Source organism: Platichthys flesus, chromosome 23, assembly GCF_949316205.1.
Source record: "Platichthys flesus chromosome 23, fPlaFle2.1, whole genome shotgun sequence".
NCBI lineage: Eukaryota > Metazoa > Chordata > Actinopteri > Pleuronectiformes > Pleuronectidae > Platichthys > Platichthys flesus.
The window spans coordinates 8,513,481-8,531,125 of NC_084967.1; the positions used below are offsets into that span (position 1 = coordinate 8,513,481).

At 44.8% G+C, this 17,645-nt stretch overlaps 1 protein-coding gene across 6 annotated transcripts in view; it reads right to left on the minus strand.

Annotated features, from left to right (window-relative positions):
• Positions 1-17,645, minus strand: part of dock4b (dedicator of cytokinesis 4b) — a 104,747-nt gene that overhangs the window by 54,302 nt on the left and 32,800 nt on the right. For all 6 annotated transcript variants that reach the window (XM_062382928.1, XM_062382924.1, XM_062382926.1 and 3 more), the window contains exons 4-12: positions 17,110-17,165; positions 16,933-17,029; positions 16,215-16,363; positions 14,077-14,161; positions 8,326-8,477; positions 3,054-3,135; positions 2,838-2,898; positions 2,597-2,729; positions 1,667-1,755 (exon numbers count right to left, since the gene is read on the minus strand). In XM_062382928.1, the coding sequence (XP_062238912.1) occupies positions 1,667-1,755; positions 2,597-2,729; positions 2,838-2,898; positions 3,054-3,135; positions 8,326-8,477; positions 14,077-14,161; positions 16,215-16,363; positions 16,933-17,029; positions 17,110-17,165 (904 nt within the window). The remainder of the gene's footprint in view (positions 1-1,666; positions 1,756-2,596; positions 2,730-2,837; positions 2,899-3,053; positions 3,136-8,325; positions 8,478-14,076; positions 14,162-16,214; positions 16,364-16,932; positions 17,030-17,109; positions 17,166-17,645) is intronic.

The following is a 17,645-nucleotide window of genomic DNA, read 5'->3' on the forward strand; positions in this document are numbered from 1 at the left end:
GGAGTGTGCATAATGCTGTCAAATCAAAGCCTGAAGCAAACACGCACAAGATGGAAAAAAAAAACATCACAAGGAAATACAGTGTCTTCAGGCAGCGTGCAGCCTTCTGTCGGGGGAGGTTGGTTTTTGATGAGAAAAAGTATTAATGACAACCAGCAGGCACAAAACACTGTGCAGCTTCTACCGGAGACACACACACTCACCTGTTGTGTGCTTTGAGTTTAACTACAACAACGATATCTGTGCTAACTAATCTCTACTTGAGTTTTTATTGATTGACAGGTTTTAATAATCAAATCTATGGTTAAAGTATAAAATATCAAACCCCAAATACATTAATATGTTGGGGTTTGATACCGACATCTAGGGAATCATTGCCAATTTCTTTATATATGTATATCGGTCGATATATCAGTTTCGGAAATGTTTTACTACCTTATATCGGCGCCGAGAGTCCATTTTAGTGCCATTCCTCAGTTTTATGTTTTATCCGAAATTAATGTCAACTTTTGAGTCTGCTCAGAAATACAAACGCTTTACATCTCCACCTGAGATTTGAGCTGGATGTTGCAGTTTTGTCATTCTCGGGTATTTCAGAATGTTCCAAACGGCTTTGTAGTCCTTCAGTTTAATTACGGCATCCCTTCAAGCCTAGTCGTGATAACTCGACACACTGGAGCTGTACCACTTCTCCTCAAGTAATTATTGGCGTTTCGGAGCGAAGGTAGAAAGAGGAGCTGACTCGGTAGATCCGTCTCACAGATTCTTGACATTCATATCATGTAGCCTCATTTTCCACAACTCCGGTTTGCATGCGTCACGCTACTTCAATAATAATCAACCTTTTCTATGGAGCCGGGCTGTAATGTGCCTATAAGAATACACGAGGGAGACGTGAGAAGACAATCAGCTGCGTGAATGTGGAAAATGAACGTTTACCATTATGAAAATTACAGCCCGGAAATCGTTATGTAAATCAACATCAAGGGAAACTCCTGATGAACTGTTGCTGCCGGTTGTGGATTTGACCTCCCGATGCAAACAGCTGCACACGGGCCGGCGCTTTCCAACGACTGCAGCGCGTCGTCTCGCTTCTGACTCCACTGCACATTCTAATTTAAAATCACAATCAAGACGTTCATCGTCTGTTTGCGTACACAAGATTATTGGCAACACAACTCCTCCGACAGCTGTAGCTTGATGATTCTGTCTGTAATCCACAGGAGGGATGTACAGCCCTCGGAGCCAAACAAGCCTTTCAAATATCAGACGACATTTCTTTGACGTTTGAAGAACTCCGTGTTTTAATTCTCCGCCAACCTGTTGCCACGGGAAACTGCCGACGTTGTTGTTCCATGTGGTGCAAACGCGTTTATTTATAAAAAAAAATCCTCTGAGTGCGGTTGCAGCAGCGAGCTCCGTGCATGTGAAGAAAGAGGAAACTTCCCACGCACGTACAAACTAAGTGGGACTGACCGGAAGCTGATTATCACATGGAAAGAGACTGATGATGATGATGATGATGATGATGATGCAAGTGAGCTGCTAGGTTTGTCATCACGGGACAACGGATGACTAAACCCCCCTCGTTGTTTTAAGTCCAAAGGCCAAGTGTGATGTGGAGATGTGAGGAAGCAATATTGGATAAAAGAGAAGTGGCTCTTACCGGTGTTGGATCCAGACAGGTTGTATCTGGAGCTGGCCTTTTTGATGATGTTCTCGTGGATCTGGTGCCACTCGCTCTCTGTGTTACACCTGAGAAACAGAGAATGAATAAAATGGAACAAATGAACTAGAGATTTTCATGATTAACGCGGAATTCCAATAACCGAGTCTTGAATGTTAATGCATTTATGGTGCTCACGAGAAACAGAGACAAAGATAACACTGGGTCCTTAATTTCTCATAATGCAACAAATCCCAAAACCCCAGTTTGAAACTTTCAGATAGAGATTCGTGGTATCCAAACCCATGCAGACGTTTTCACAGCAGACACAATTCAACTGTTTCCACAGGCTGGATTGTTGGCTTGAGAAATTTGACTTTTTTCTCTAAAATTGGACAAAAGTTAAGTTAAGTTGTCCCAAGGAATTAGTAGCGTGTCTATCAGGCTGTTCATTTCATTGCAGATGGGGTAAAAACTAATCATTCAACTGAGAACTTCCATGCTAATCCAACTGAAAGCTCTCAGTCTTAGTGCAGGTGTAGAGAAAGCGGTTGTGTTTTTCTCCTGAGCTTTGTGTATTTGGCCAGTCAGTCTGATCCAGATATAATCTAGGTCAAACCACTGTGTCGACAGAAGCCTTCTCTGTCCCTTGGGACCTTGCGCAGACTGGAATGGATCACAGAACACTTCCACGGCTGCTCTTTACCTCTGAAGTGCAAGAGGGAAATGTGTAACGTCTACCCTCTGTTTGTGAAATGTCGATGCTGCTGCCAGTTAATTGGACTACGAGATAATAAGATGACTGGAATTGAATTGCCTGCAGTTGCATGGAGCTTCTTCCAAGGCACTAGATTCCTGAGTTGTGAGTTGCCTCATGATAGTATATTTGTGAGAAAAGGACTTAGATGTGAGTTGTCTGCAGTGACTTACGCATAAACCTTGAGCAGGTGGTCGTCCTTAGAGTCAGCAGTGAGGAGGTCGGCGATGCTGACGACAGCACAGCCAAACGGCCGCCGGTACTGCACACTGCACAGGTTCTTCTTCTCCCCTGCTCCCATCCTCCCTGCGCACAAACACAAAGAGGGATTGTGTCAACAGAACTGCTATGGAAGCCTGAGGGATTTGAAAAAAAACGATGTCGTGTTCAGAAGATTAAAGAAGCAGCTCCCACCTATTCTTACGATGTGCACAACGATGTAGACGTCTTTTCGCAAATCGCTGCTTCCCAAATCCTGACAGAAGACACGGGAAAATACACATTAGCATCGGAATCAATCGTTGTCAACCGGTTGCAGAGCACTGACTGAGCATCCTCGTGCTTTCTGCATAATGTAGCATGACAGAGTCAGGTCAGCTCTACACAAGTTTAGACTGCTACACCACTAACCACAAACAGCGTGCATTGTCTCTCTGTCTTCTCCGGCGACTTGGGCAAGCCGCTCTTATTCAGCCGGACGAAGAACCTTTCACTGTACAGGAGTAGATACAGAGAGAGAGAGAGAGAGAGAGAGAGGGAGAGAGAGGGAACACACTCTGAGATGAATGGGGTCAGGAGTGACGGCTGGCTGTCGTCGTAAACAACTGCATCCAAGCCACAGCTAACAGGAACGGAATAAAGATTAGAAACAATGTCAGAAATGTCAAGCGCTGCACGGTGGGCACTGGAGAAATGTCTTCAAAGTTCAGACTTCAAACTGAAGCGGTTTGAAAACAGGGTCGCGAGGCGGGAGAGAGAGAGGCAGGCAGACGGGGGAACTGAGAAAGACGGAGAGGAAAAAAGAAGATATACAGAGTTTGAATTTCTGAACCAAATCCCCGACACAGAACGTCTGAAACATATCCGACGGATGGAGCGCACCTCCACAGCGGCTCCTGCACCGCCAGATTAAATATTCACGGTGTTGTTGCATGCTGTGGATTCTCGAAATGCACTTTTGAGCCCAGATACTGGACCGTCAGCAAAAATAGTGACAAGCTGACAAGAAGAAACGCGAAGAATTTCCGTTGTGTAACTGCCAAGCCGGTTTCATAAATCAAGTGTCTGTGAAAGGGGCGAGACTGAAACCCTTACCAGCGCGTTGAATACAGAAGGAAACTCAGAAACTAACTGATAAGAGCTGCTCATCGACGAAGGCACTATGCTGTCAATGGGATATTTGGATAAAACATTGAGAAATAATTGCATGATTCACACGTGTAATTGCTTGGTTCAGTCAAGTTAAATAAATCAGTTTGTTTAGCATAACCATCCCAATGTCAGTGAATGTCAACCTTGGAAGATGCACCATGGTAAGTATGTTACTTAGATAGAAACAGACAAGCAGACAGCACAAATACAAGCCTATGGACTTCATCACTCTGTCCACAGAACTACAAGCTGCTCTGTCAAATACAATGTTAGCCTGATGGTGAAGCAAGAAGTTAAGAAGTCAGGGGAGCACCGAAGTCTGTGGAGCTGCTTCACACATGCACTATACATTTCCCCCAAATTTTCTGGAGGGGTCTGTATGTGAAAACACAGAATGTACAAACGTCAGTTGCCCCCAATGAGTCAATTTGAGAATAGAGCAGAAAGAATGTTGTTTCTGACTGATGCAAAACTGGAAGAAAACAAATATCCCATGTTGACAAAGATGAGACTGATGAAGATGTCAATGTGAAAAGACAAGGAGATTCCTGAGTGTTTGGCGATAAGGGCTGATGTCAAAGGTCTCAAAAAAGTTGCAAGGACCAATTCACACACTTTTAACAAACTCTCGGGAGAATGAATGTACGTACAAACTAAACCAATCCATCCCATAGTAGTAATAAATATATCAGTCTGGGCCAAAGTGATGGAACGACCAGGTGACAGACAGACTGACATCCCCATCCCCAGTTCTGCGATGCTATAAACAGCAGCACTGAGACAGTGTGTCTGTCTTCCTGTCTGGAAAAACACTGAATCACAGTTTGGATCTTTTGAACGCACTCTTCAGTGAGACTTTGAAATATCATAGTTTGAGAGCAACACAGCGAGCTCTGAACAAACTGCCTGAAAAGAACAGCCCTGGCCTCAAACGCCCCACGCAGCCGTCCGTGCGCAGGCGTCCAATGAAGTGCATGTCGAGCACAAACAGAAAGGACGGACACAGACCGCCTTTTCGTTCTCTTTGTGCTCCGTCCGCTCTCGCTCGCTCGCTCCCTCTCTATCTCTCACGCACTCTGGAAGCGAGCGGGAGGCCTCCTGCTGGGCCCCGTCTCATCCTGGCTGGTGAGCTGGTGGGCTAATCCAGTTAGGTGACTTTCACAGTCCACTGATACGCAGAGAGAAAACCTTGTAATGCACTGGCGGCCGATAATGAGCCAAGTCGCTGGCACGGCTAACAGGCGAGGCTACGGCGGGGCCATTCAAACCAGAACAGAGTTTACCCCCCCCCCTCAGATCCTATATGACTCGACTTCCTGCTGCATGCTGCTACATTGGATTAGGATGTTTTATAATAGCTCGAGCCAGTTAGAGCTCACCGTAACTCAGTGCATTTGTACATGTAGGGCAGTGGGTGCCCACGTTTGAATTAATTAGGCGCCTGATTATTAATTATACAAATGCTTATGATTTTTCAAACATGTATTCCTTCAGTAGAGTTCTCCTTCTGTCGGCCGTATAGGAGCAAACCAGTAGAGAGCCAGTTAGCTTTGGACGCGGTCGCTCCTCATTAGCCGATCCGTGACTTTCCAGACCATTTATCCCAACACGTGGAGACGGATTCCTTTGCATTAGACATGAGACTTGCGTGCATGCATTCCTCAACCCTAATTAGTGCTCTGTTGTTGAAACCCCAACCACCAATTAACAGCCACTCCTGCAAACACAGACACACACACACACACACACGCCAGCCCTCTGCCTCCCTTCGCACGCCCTCACAGCTGCAGCGTGTTGATCACCCGAGCTGCGAGCACCAGTGCCCCCAGTGGGACCTTATCTCTCTCTATCACCGCTCGCATTAACATAACATGAATAGCCGGTTTCCCTCCCCTTCGGGCCCCCACAGCGCTCGCTATTCCCTCTCCTGATATCGATGATTGCATTAGGAGCTGTGAGCTCACCCGACATGGGGACTGAGGAGTGGGGATTGGGATGGTGACAAACTGGCGTGTAAAATACTGAATAAATTAACTGCCAATTGAGCCTACCACTCCCAACAGCTAATCTACCCTCAGAGGCCATGTCAAGGCTAGAAAAGGACTTTTGAATGGAGAAGTCAAGGAAAACTTTACCCTGAAAAACACAGAAGTCTCTTCACACACAAAATGTGTTCAAAAACCTGTGTGCACCCGCAAATTTTGTCATAGAGCTGAAAAAGAAAAGTATATTTGACAGCAGAGTCATGCAGAGAGACACAAAATGCACACTTAGCCTGAGGTCTCTCCTGAAAAGCACACACACACACACACACACATGCTGCGAGTTCAAGTCCAGCCATCCATGGATGACCTTGTTAGAAGTGAGCGGAGGTCAAAGTCGGAAGAGGGAAGAGCAAGTGTGCGAAAAGTTGCCATAAATGTGTGTTTGCTTGGAAAGAGCCACTAAACACACAACAAAACAGAGAGAGTGTGAGGATGGTACAGCATTCCCCTGTGTGTGCGTCTGTGTGGGTGTGTGTGTGTCCTGCTGAAGAGCCATCCAAGTCGTCTGAACTGAGCACAAAGAAGCTGCCATGGTGCACAGGGGCTGCTGGTGTTGGCACGGTGCAGAAACAACGGGTCGGACACCCATCTGGTCGCAGACACACACTCGCACACAAACCACCGGCACTGAGGGAAGCGCAGAAATGGCTCCCTGCCAGGCAGCTTGTGTAAATGTGTGTGTGTCTGCTTGTGTGCGACCAGACAGTGAGAGACAACGTTGGCAAGCTGCCATTGCAAGATTTTCCTTGAAGACAACCGATGTCATTGCCACACACAACACACACCCACACCCACACACACACACACACAACACAATGGTTAAGACCTTTCTCTGCCTTAATCTCCCAAAACTGATAGAAAATTGGTAATTAGCTGAATTAGTTAACAAGATAAACTGTAGTGAGGAAACTCAAGCTTTGTTTCTGTTCATTATTCTTGCTCCATGCTGTATTCACTTTGAATAAATGAGCATCTTGTTCGCAATGTACACTGAATATCCGAAGCTGCTGTTGTGTGACAAAGGTTTTCGCGCCACAACTAAAGTCGACATTATTGTGTTTCATTTAATGCAAATCAAAGTGCAATACACGACAGAAGTGTAGGAGTCTAATGACTCATACCTGGCTGAGGTACTCAAGCTTTAAGAAAGAGAGAGCAAGACAGACGGAGAAAGAGAAACATAATGAGAGAGACGGAGAGAGACTGCGCTTCAAGTGGAACTTAATTTGATGCTGCTAGGTGGTCATTACCCACTTCAAGACAAGGCACAGACTGCGGATCAGAGAAAATGTACCTGCATTACTGCTGAGCCTTATAGCTTACACCCGGATTCTGGATGTATGTGTTATAAGAAACAGGAGCATTTTGAAAAACTCTTTGCAGGTTAAAATCGCCTCTGATCTCCTGATATATATACAGTTTGGTTGACGAAGAAGTTCGAGTTCGAAAGAGGAGATTCGAGAGCTTTAGGTGATAAGGGCCGACGCTGGAGTGGATGTGACGCCCCAGCTCGCCCGAGTGCTATGGACACTTTCCTGTTGTTGTGAACGCGTCTCACTCCTGCTGCCTTCTTCTTATGTCCGTTCTTTGAAACAGCATTTTCACTTTCCACTTTGTATAACACAGAGCCCATTTCCTTGGGAGCTATTTATTCACACTGACGAACATTCTCCGTGTGAGGGTTCGAAGAAACTTGCATCAACCCACTTTGCACAACAGTAATTTTGATGACTCATAAATTGGAGTTCAGCAGAAAGTAGAAGTGGAGAAACAGTTCCCCTGCACACAATAATAAAACAATGAGTCCCATCAATGTCGCCCCCGTTCCTCTGATGTGACCCTAAGGGGCGGAGAGCGGCGTCAGACACGAGAACGACTTCTCAAAAGTCATTTCAACCCACTCGTTTCCCCTTCGCCTGATGGATCCGCTTGTTTGTGACGTGCCTTGAAATTTGCTTTGAACTGCGAAACTGAGGAGCTTAAACACAGTGTTCTATTTGGCCGACGCCCAATCAGGAGGCTGCGGTGAGTGTGTTGTCGTGTGCGTGCGTGTGTGCGTGAGTGTGCGGGTGACGTGTTCAGACTGTGATGGTGACAGGCCCCTTTTATGTGGACAGCAAGGACACGTTTTATGTGGGGAAAATAGCACGGCCTGGCCCATTTTTATGTGTCCAAGTGCGTTTTAACAACCTGCTTCATTTAATAAATCTTCAGGAATATAATTAGAGCAGAGTTTGTGGCACGAGAAAAAGTGAAGCTATTAGAGACGTCTGCTCTTCCACCTGCTACGCAACCTCTGAACACACATAAATCCTTGATTAAATATCAAAAGTATAATAATCAAATAGCTAAATACAAAAGTGATGCATTTTCCCTCCTTCTCTTCAAGCTGCTTTCAGACATGCACCTGGTTTTCAGACATTTTTCCAGAGATTCCTGAAAACTGTATTAAAAACAGTAAGGGATTATTTTCTCCAAGCTTCTACCTGAGGGGCCGGCTCTCTCGTCCGTCGTATATGTGGAAGAAGACCTCGAGCTCCTCTCCCAGGTTGGCGCTCATCAGGCTCTTCACGTGGACAAACAAGTGATGGGTGCTTGCGGGCGCGGTGGTCTCCTTCTTACGATGCCGATGTTCCATCTATGGAGAGGGAGGAGAAGAAATGTCACCACGTTAGTCTGCAAATACACACAAATGCAAAGATTCAATAAACTAAATGTGATTAAAATACGAAATTCCTATGCTGTTGTATGAAAGGTTGGAGGGTCTGGATTTTGGGAAGGTTAAAAAAACTGTCAAATCCATAAGCCCCCTAAACCCAGGCTCAAAGCTTATCAAATTTAATGCTCGGGGAAAAAAACAACATGTTGGTTCTCGAACAAGAGCTGCTGTATTTAAAGTGCAGAGTTTCCCAGTCAAAGATTAATAACATCCCTCTGAGAGTTCTCACTGTTTGGAGGAGATTTTTTTTTTTCCATATATATTTGAAGACAGTCAAAAAAAGATATAGATTCGGTTGATATTGATTTGAGTTAATATAGCTTGTGATAACGCAGCCTGTCAGCGGCACTTTAGGCTAAGAAGTGAGCTTCATTGTGAGACTGTGTCTTTGTTGCCAGAGGATTCACACAGGACGCATATATGGATGAGAATACAGACGCTCACATAAACACTTTCAAGTGCTTGGTGATGTATTAAAGCAATTTGTGCTTTCACAGAAAACCATTATGTCCTTTTTACCTAGAAAAACATCTTGCATAATCTCAAACAGGTATAAAAGCAACCATCTTGTATTTATGTACCTCTTATCTTGAAGTAGGCTAATTAGTTTATTGACACAAAGACATTTTAGCTGCCGTGATCTGCATCCCCCTTTTCAAATGGAGTCTTAATCTCCGAGAAATAGGAACAGAAGCTGTACGAATCACGCTGAATACGAATGCATGCGGAGGAACAGTCGCACAACCTAGAATCGAATCACATCTCAGGGTCTGGTGGTGCAGAGGCACTGTCTGATAATGCATGCTTTATTAAGTCAATCTATACCAGAGTATATATTAAAAAAGCCCCACAGAGCACAGTGCGGCCTTGTGACTACCATCCAGATCAGCTCGCACATTACGGCTCCGTTTTTTGAGAGGTTCGTCCTAATCCGCCGTCAGCGTCCAAAAATACAAGGACACACAAAACGTATCCAAACACACACAGAGCACCAGATGGCCAAACGTGCCCCCTGCCAAATGTTGCTCCATATTCACTTCTGTAGTGGGATGTAAATAGATGGGTAAGGGAGAGGGGAGAAGGAGGAAGATGGAAGGTCAGAGTGCAGTGGAGCATCAACACAGGAAAGCATCAGTGAGCATTGAGAGCCAAATGAAAACAGCCAAAGTCGCAGTCACCTGCAATTTGCTGCGTTTCTTTCATCAAGATCCATGAATTATGCTCTGAGAAATCAATGAAAACGTTGGAAACGCACTGAAGTTGAATGTGTTCTTCCATCTATTCTCATGCTGCAGTGAAATGTGAGATTTACAGCCACTGTCTGAGGCACAGGTTCCTAAATGTGTCAGCCCCTGACCACTAAAATAACAGTGTCAGAGACCTGGGACCACTATTATACCAAAAGATATTGATTTGAGGAAAGAAGAAATAAAACGTGCTACTTGCTAATGTCACAATGTTTCCTGTGTTGCTGTAAATTAACCTGAAAGCAAACGATTCTGTCACAGTTTTGTCAAAATCCCTGCAGGTTTTTTTTTCTGTCTTTCATCTTTTGTTTCAATTATAGCTCAAATATATTTATTTAATTCTTGTGAAATTGTTTGTGTTTCTTGGAAATCGTTTTTTCTTTTCCTGGAAACCCCCCCAGGTGGTCCCTACGCCTGGTTTGAAGGGCACTGGCCTAGAGGGTAAGAAACAAATCAAAAAAACAACAGCTGACTGCACTATATAAAGACACAACCATGGTCCTTTAAGAATTAAACACGACAGAACATTACATTACAAATCCTTGTACAGCTGCAATATCTGTCAGGATGATGAATATGTTTCGTTTGGTCCCGACTGTTCTGGATCTCAGCTCCCGGAAGAAAACACACTGGAGGGCGATCTAACCACAACAACAAGGCTCCAACACTGTTTTTAACCAGATCTGTTTTTTTTAATTCTGTGCACAACAGGGCTGAGCCGGCTTTGACGCAGAACGGCCACGTCTTGAAAGGTCTAATTTATGCTGTGGGATTTTATTATGGAGGTTATTTTCAGTTTGTCATTAAAGTGGCCCGGCGGGAGCACTGTGTGGTTATACGACAGCATCGGCATGACTAGACACAAAAGGCGTAGACCTGACAGCGTTGGAAGAAGGCTGGCGGGCCTGCTGGCAGCACATAATGCTTCGGGTAACGAGGGGACGCCGAGAGGGAGAGATCGCTGAACACAGGGGGCATGGCCGTGTCTGTGTTTGGCGGGGTGTCTTATTACTGTGGACTGTGTAATCTTTCCCTAAACCGCGCGACACGGCACCGAGAGGAGCGACTGTCAAAGCACAAGGAGATTCTAAAAAGGAGAGAGGAGTCAAACTGAGGCCACCTGAGACTGAGACTACCACATCCCTAAACCGTGGAGCCATCTTTCTCTCACTTCCACATGAAGCTTCTTTTTAAACTGTCAATAGTGCAATCGATGAGCGTTCAGGTTTTTAAGTTCAACAGTGATAACTCTTGTCAAAGGCACATTTAAGTTAGTGCCCAACTAATATGTATCTTTGGGTGCGCATATCATAAATATGTAAAAATCTAAACATACAATTAAAAAGCATTGAAAACACAGATATTAATACTCCTGTGAAAGGGTCAAATTGGACGATTGTTAATTGGCCAAACAATAAATTGGACAGGCTCTGGTTTTATTGCAAAAAATTCAACACAAATGTTCCCAGATTTTCGTTGGAGAAGTAAAGTCAGATGGTAGAAGTCTATGAGTCACCTGTGTGAAATCTTTCTCATTCAATGCACTGACCTGCTATAATCCTTCTCAGTATCCTCTTTATTTCTCCCTGGGCAGAGATCCCATAATTCCTCGACACAATGCAGCAGTAAAGCTACTGTAGATTTTTTTCCACAGTAACACCCCACTGCCCTTCCAACACACAAACACACACAGCCAGACACACACACACACACACACACACACACACACACACACACACACACACACACACACACACACACCAGGTAATCTCTGTCTCAATTTAATTAACCCTCACCACAGCGGCTCGGTGCAGAATAGAAACAAAGAAGCTGCTCTCGTAAACAAAGATCTCACAGAAAAAGACTGATGTCATTAAGCTCAAGTGTGTGTCATGTCTTGTTGTGAGCGAGATGTGTGTGACCAGTGGATGCCTGCGCCTTCATCTCGTCCCCAGTAAAGGACTGGGATTGCAGTCATTTGCTGATTGTGTACTGTACACCATTTAATAGAGGTGCATGAAGCTTTCATCCTGCTGCCTGCTTTTGTTTTGACTCACAAAAAAAAGAAACAGATGGATTAAGAGCTTCAATTACCCCTACAAGGGAAAGCCGTCACAGTGTGTGTGTGTGAGTGTGTGTGTGTGTGTTTGTGTATCTGCGTGTGCGATATAATTCTCGCCGCACCGAACCAGGGGCAGAGAAGTGGTTGCCACGGTAACAGCGGTTGGGGCTTGGAGAAAGCGGGACGGAGATGCAGGGAAGAGGGGAAGAGGGGAAGGGAGGGGGGGGGAGTGGAAGGGGGGAGAGAGGGAGAGAGGTTTGAGGACAAATGGAAAAAAGAGGAATTTATTCATTTGATGCTCGTACTGGTGCTAATCCAGAGTGGCTAACATCGAAACTGAGATTGTTAATATTGTGTAAGGCAGATAGGATGCTCAATTTAGCACAAAATTATAATATTATTTTGTTTGTAATTGCCGCTGGACAATTTCTAGCCAACAGGGACACAAATGCCTCAAAAGTACAATAAAGAAGTGAGGCTGGAGTTTCTTCAAGCCTTTGAAGTACTCAGACAAATTGATATTTGTCTGCACTATGGAGCATAGTACCTCTTATACACTAAAATTAGAGTTTTGGGTTAGGGTATACGCAGGTTAAACCCGCTTAAAAGGGCGATTCACTTCTTTCCCATTGCCAGAAGAGGAGTTTAGCCTTTTAGTTCTTTTCCCAGTACGTCATATTCCACGTCACGAAAACTGTCTTGCCAAATTACACCTATTCACCCGGGGGTCGTGAAGACCAGTCTGTTATTCTCAAATTAAGGTGGTCCATTTAAATATGACGCGCTCTTCCATGATCCCTGCTACACTATTGCTGCCTCTGCTGTTCATCTCCACTTTTCCAGTTAAGGGTTTTAACCACATTTTAAATGGTCCTCAATGTCTTGTATAGGGGCATCCTGCATTGCACTCCCTGTTTAGCTTAGCATGCTGCTGGGCTAATCCAGAGAGCATTTTACAAGTGTGGCTGTCAGCACCAAGCCTAATTGTGTTTTCCATTAGTTGCAATAGATGGTGTAATAATGATGAGAGTGTTGCTGACTCAAATGAGTTTCATATCTTTCTAAAACTGGAATTGTGAAATCCCAGTTTAAGGGACCTGGTGTGCTTAGGTGGCAGAATGGGGAAGGTGTGATCTGCCACCTGCCAGCTGAGAGCAACAGGTTTCACCGACTGCTGTCAGTGATGGATAGCTTCTCTCCGAACCTCGGAGGTTAGCTAGAAGAGAGACACTGGTAAAACATCCCCTCGCCTGCCTGATGCGATCAGCTGACGGATGTTCCTCCCCACGCAGGCTGCTTGAAGCAAGTAGCAGCTGTAGGTCAGCGAGGGACTATTTCAAAACATATTATTTTCGGCAAAATGGTCACAAACTCGATATATGACTGCAGCTATAGACCAACGGATGGATTTATTATCTCTACAGCCTTTGAGGGCCGCGGCTGACATTAAGCGAGAGGCGGGGTACACCCTGGACAGGTCGTCAGTGTACCGCAGGGCTAACAACCATCGTTGATAAAGTTCAAACCTGTGAGGTGCTAACCTCTGCACCACCATGCCCCTACAACAGTGACACATATAATACAAATGTACAGAACCATTTTAAGCTATTTTGAGTATATGTACAGCCTTAGATTTTGGTTAATGACTCTTAACGGATACTGTAGGTGAGAGACAAGAGTTTGAGCTTCTGGTTTCTAATTCTCCTTTGACCAATCACGTTTGAGCAGGCTTTGGTTGCCCCCAGGTAAACTGTCTGTGTGGAGAGCAAAAGAGGCAGAGCATTGACTGAAGGGCATCGACTTTTTAATTTATCTGTATTCTACAGTTAGCTGTTGACAGAGTTTAACCAAAATGTCACCTGGGCCCAAAACACTATGTTTTGTGTGTCAAAAGTCAAACTTTAAACAGACAGCGAACAGATATACGCTTTCTGTTGCGGCCAAGAGAAAAATGTGTTGTCTGACGATAGCTAATGGGCTCTGAGACTTGAGTCCGACCTACATTGAGAGATAACGCTCAAATAAACAGCACTTTCAAAAATTGTCACAAAGAGGCAGAGATGAGCTCTTTTGGACTTAGCCTCTCACACAAGGACACTTCAGCAGGTAAGTGTTGAAACAGATCCTGCAATCACCCGCACTTCACCCTGCGACTCCCCAGAGGAGAGGGAATACAGATCACGTTAAGAAGAGGTGTAAGACCACTCACCAGTTTGTAAAGCTCTGTGACGCTGATTTCATCTGGGTCCACCATGCTGAACTCTCGCCTGGGCACCAGGTCCAAGCCAAGTTGTCTGTAACACAAAGACACACACAGGATATACACAGGATCAGACAGATCATACACATATTACAAAGATATTTAATTCATATCTTACTCTGTGGTTGACAAAACAGACATGGTCGACTGAATTGAGAATCATCTCCAAGTGCACACACACACACACACAGACACACACACACACACACACACACACAGACAAGTGCTGTCAGATCATCCTCGTCTCTGAGGAAGAGATGAAAGAAAACAATCCTCTCCCTTTGGCCATCTGGTCTTTCCGCTGTCCTGTGCATCCACCTTCCTCCAACTGCTGCCCTGCACCTCGTCCTCTCTCCATCCTTTAACACTCTCTGTTTCTATGTGTCCCCGTCCGTTTCTTAAAACTACCTCTCACTTTCTCCTTTCTTCCTCCTTCTTTTCCTCTCCTTATCCTCCTCTTGGCCAACTCCTTCTCAGTGGACCAAAACAGAGTGTGTCTCCTTGGCAGCAATAAAAGAGGCAGGCGCGGTCAACCGCACAAGTGCCCACGAAGAGGGGCCTGTCCGGCAATCTCCTCAATAAGGAGGAGGGAAAATGAAGGAGGGTGAAGGGTAAGGACGAAGAGAATGAGAATGAGAGAACCTGTGTGTTTTTTTTGTCCTTGTTTCACCCTCATGGCATGGAAAGCAAAGAGAGAATAAAGAATGAGAGTGCAGCGATGTCTGTGTGAGAGGGGGAATGAGACTTGACGGAGTGAAGAGAGCGCCTGCAGGGAGGGTAGGTGACAACAAAAGACAGAGGAGCAGGGAGAGAAGAGAAGAGCCCAGGGAGAAAAAGAGAGAGTCGAGGGAACGAGTGAAAGAAGAGTTAGAGAGCTACAAGGAATGAAGAGTGAAGCCGAGAAGGGAGAACAAGTAACTCTTTTATGTAAAAACCCAAGTGAAGAAGCTTAATATAAACGATTCACATTGTGGTGAGTTTGCAGATTTAATTGTAGCTCATTAATTACAGATCATATATGCTTGTTTTATCAACAACAATTAAATCATTTAAAAAAAACAATTGTATGTGTTGCTTGCTAAAGCAGTCTTAGCAGAAGAATAACTTTTAACTCTATCCAGTCGGATATTAAGCTTATTTATTAATTTGTTAAATCCGTTTGTCTTTAAAATGATGTGATGTAGAATCAAGCAACAGACGATGCATGAACAGACCAAATCTTCACAGCTGAGTCCAAAAAGGAACTTTGTTAAGTTGAATATAATAAAACTGTTATCTTGGTGCCAGCAGTTGCAGCAGTTCTTCAAACTGTCTTACAGGCATCCTGTAATATGTCCTGAAGTGGCTGTAATCCAGGGAACCAGTGGAAATAACCAGTTCCTCCTCTCAGATGTACCCAGGTATTTCCTCTTCTTGTTCTCTTTCAAGGTAAAAGAAACACCTGAAAGCAGCCAGCCTTCTTCTTGTGCTCTGTAACCGTTTCTTTCACACCACTTGGAAATCCAATTACATAATGTAACCTTGTAACGTCAATAAACACAAAAAGAAAGGTCCAACCATCCCCCTAATGATGTTAGTGGCCGCCAGTGGTTGTCTGCTGTGGGTGTGAATGAAGCTGTACAGGAGTTGTGTTTGACCATCCGCAGAGCAGGGACTTTACTGAGGAGCTAAACTTCTATCAGAAAGACTTTCTCTCTGCCCCATTCAGTCTCAGTTCTCACTCTCCCTACCTTATAACCATGGTGTTTACGGTTATCCAATCAAATTTTGCCATGATCTCAATCGGCCAACCGTGTCGTCGCTGTCAAACTTTAAATCTGCTCTCTCTTTCGCTGTCAGCTTTCATTTCAGTGATTCGCTGTGACCCTCCTACTCCAGTCACCTCCAGCCTCAATATCCAGAGCCCTAGTCGAGCCCAGCTGATTCCACTCATCACATAAACCTTCACCAGTGTCTAGCACAGTAGGTTTCCTATACTACTCAAGGCCTCACCCACTTGATGATTATATAACGGCTCTGCGCTTGAAGCCATATTTAGGACATTTGAAAAGGAATGCCCACTTCCTGTCCGCTCGTCGTCTACTCACTCGTTGCCCCAGTCCAATCTCGCCGTGATGTGCTGCTTGACGTCCCTCATGCGGTCGTGGGTGAGGTGGCCCACCAGCACCTGCCTCCTCAGGTCCAGGATTTCATTCATCACGTGCCAAAGCCGGTGGAACAAATCCCCATCGCTCTTCTGCGGAGGGAGAAAAACGGAGAGGCGGAAAGAGTGAGAGACGGGCGAAGGCGATGAATGAAAGGGGAAATTGACAGATGAGAAGATAGAGGGGTAGGCAAAGGCAATTGATCATGTGAAAAAAACACACAGTTGTAATCAAACCCCAGAAGTGTACAAAACAAAAAAGCGGCACGACAAACGGGAGAAAGCTGAAGAGTTCGAGAAGAAGCGGGCGACCCAGACAGAGAAGCAGACGGAGACTTCGAATGTATTTGTGCAAATGAGCTCCAATGTCCTGCTGCTTCTTTGCCTGAAATGTACACTTTGATCCCTGAGTATTCATCAGCACCCCAGATAGCTCAATAGGCCACAAACACAATCAATCTCACCAATGAGTGTGCACGTGAAAAAAGCTTTGACTGTTTGTAGCATTTAAATTACCCAGGGCCAGATAAATTCCTTCCATGAGAAAGGTAACAAAAAGACAATTTCGCTAAAGCAGAATTGCCATTTGAATCTGTGTGTGTTTGTGTGTGTTTGTGTGTGTGTGTGTGTGTGTGTGTGTGTGTGTGTCAGAGCACTCTTACCACGTAGAGCTGTTTCCACATGGCACCCCAGTCTCGCAACGTTGAAGTCATCTCTGTGATGACGGAGTCTTCGACGGGGGTGACCGTCTCATATTGCCTGCAAAAAGGAAACGGATAAAACCTTGTTTCACAGCCTGCACACACATAGATGAAAAAAGAAAAAGGAACATTACTCACCCTTTATTCTTGACGTGGGCATTTTTCAAGTGGATGTAGCTGGAAGGGAAGATCCCCTTTGGGAAGAAGGTAAACAGGTTATTGAGAAGTGCTTGAAATGATCCTCAGCCTTCCTGCAGCATTGGAGTTTAACTGTTTATGTGGAAATGATGCATGGGATCAATAAAGTGCATCGAGTGTGTTTGTGGGTTAAAAGAAGGAGCTGAAAAAGAGGTAAAAGCACAGAGCAATGGGATTCAGGAGACAAAATAAGATGAAAGTGTGTGTTTGTGTGTGTGTGTGTGTGTTCCGTTAATAAACTCCCTGCTGCTCCCCACAGACTTGTGGATATCAAAGTGGAACTTATGTTTAAGTATCTCTGGATAAATAGAGCAGACACACACTTGACGCTTTACTCCACAAGCGACTGCCAGTCACACTTTGAGCTGCTGTCGCTTGTCTTCCATTTTTTTTTTGTGCCATGCAGTGTGTGTTATGTGCATGAGATGTGCAGCTTAATAAGCAGAAATTATTATACTGGGTTTAACTAGGTGGTT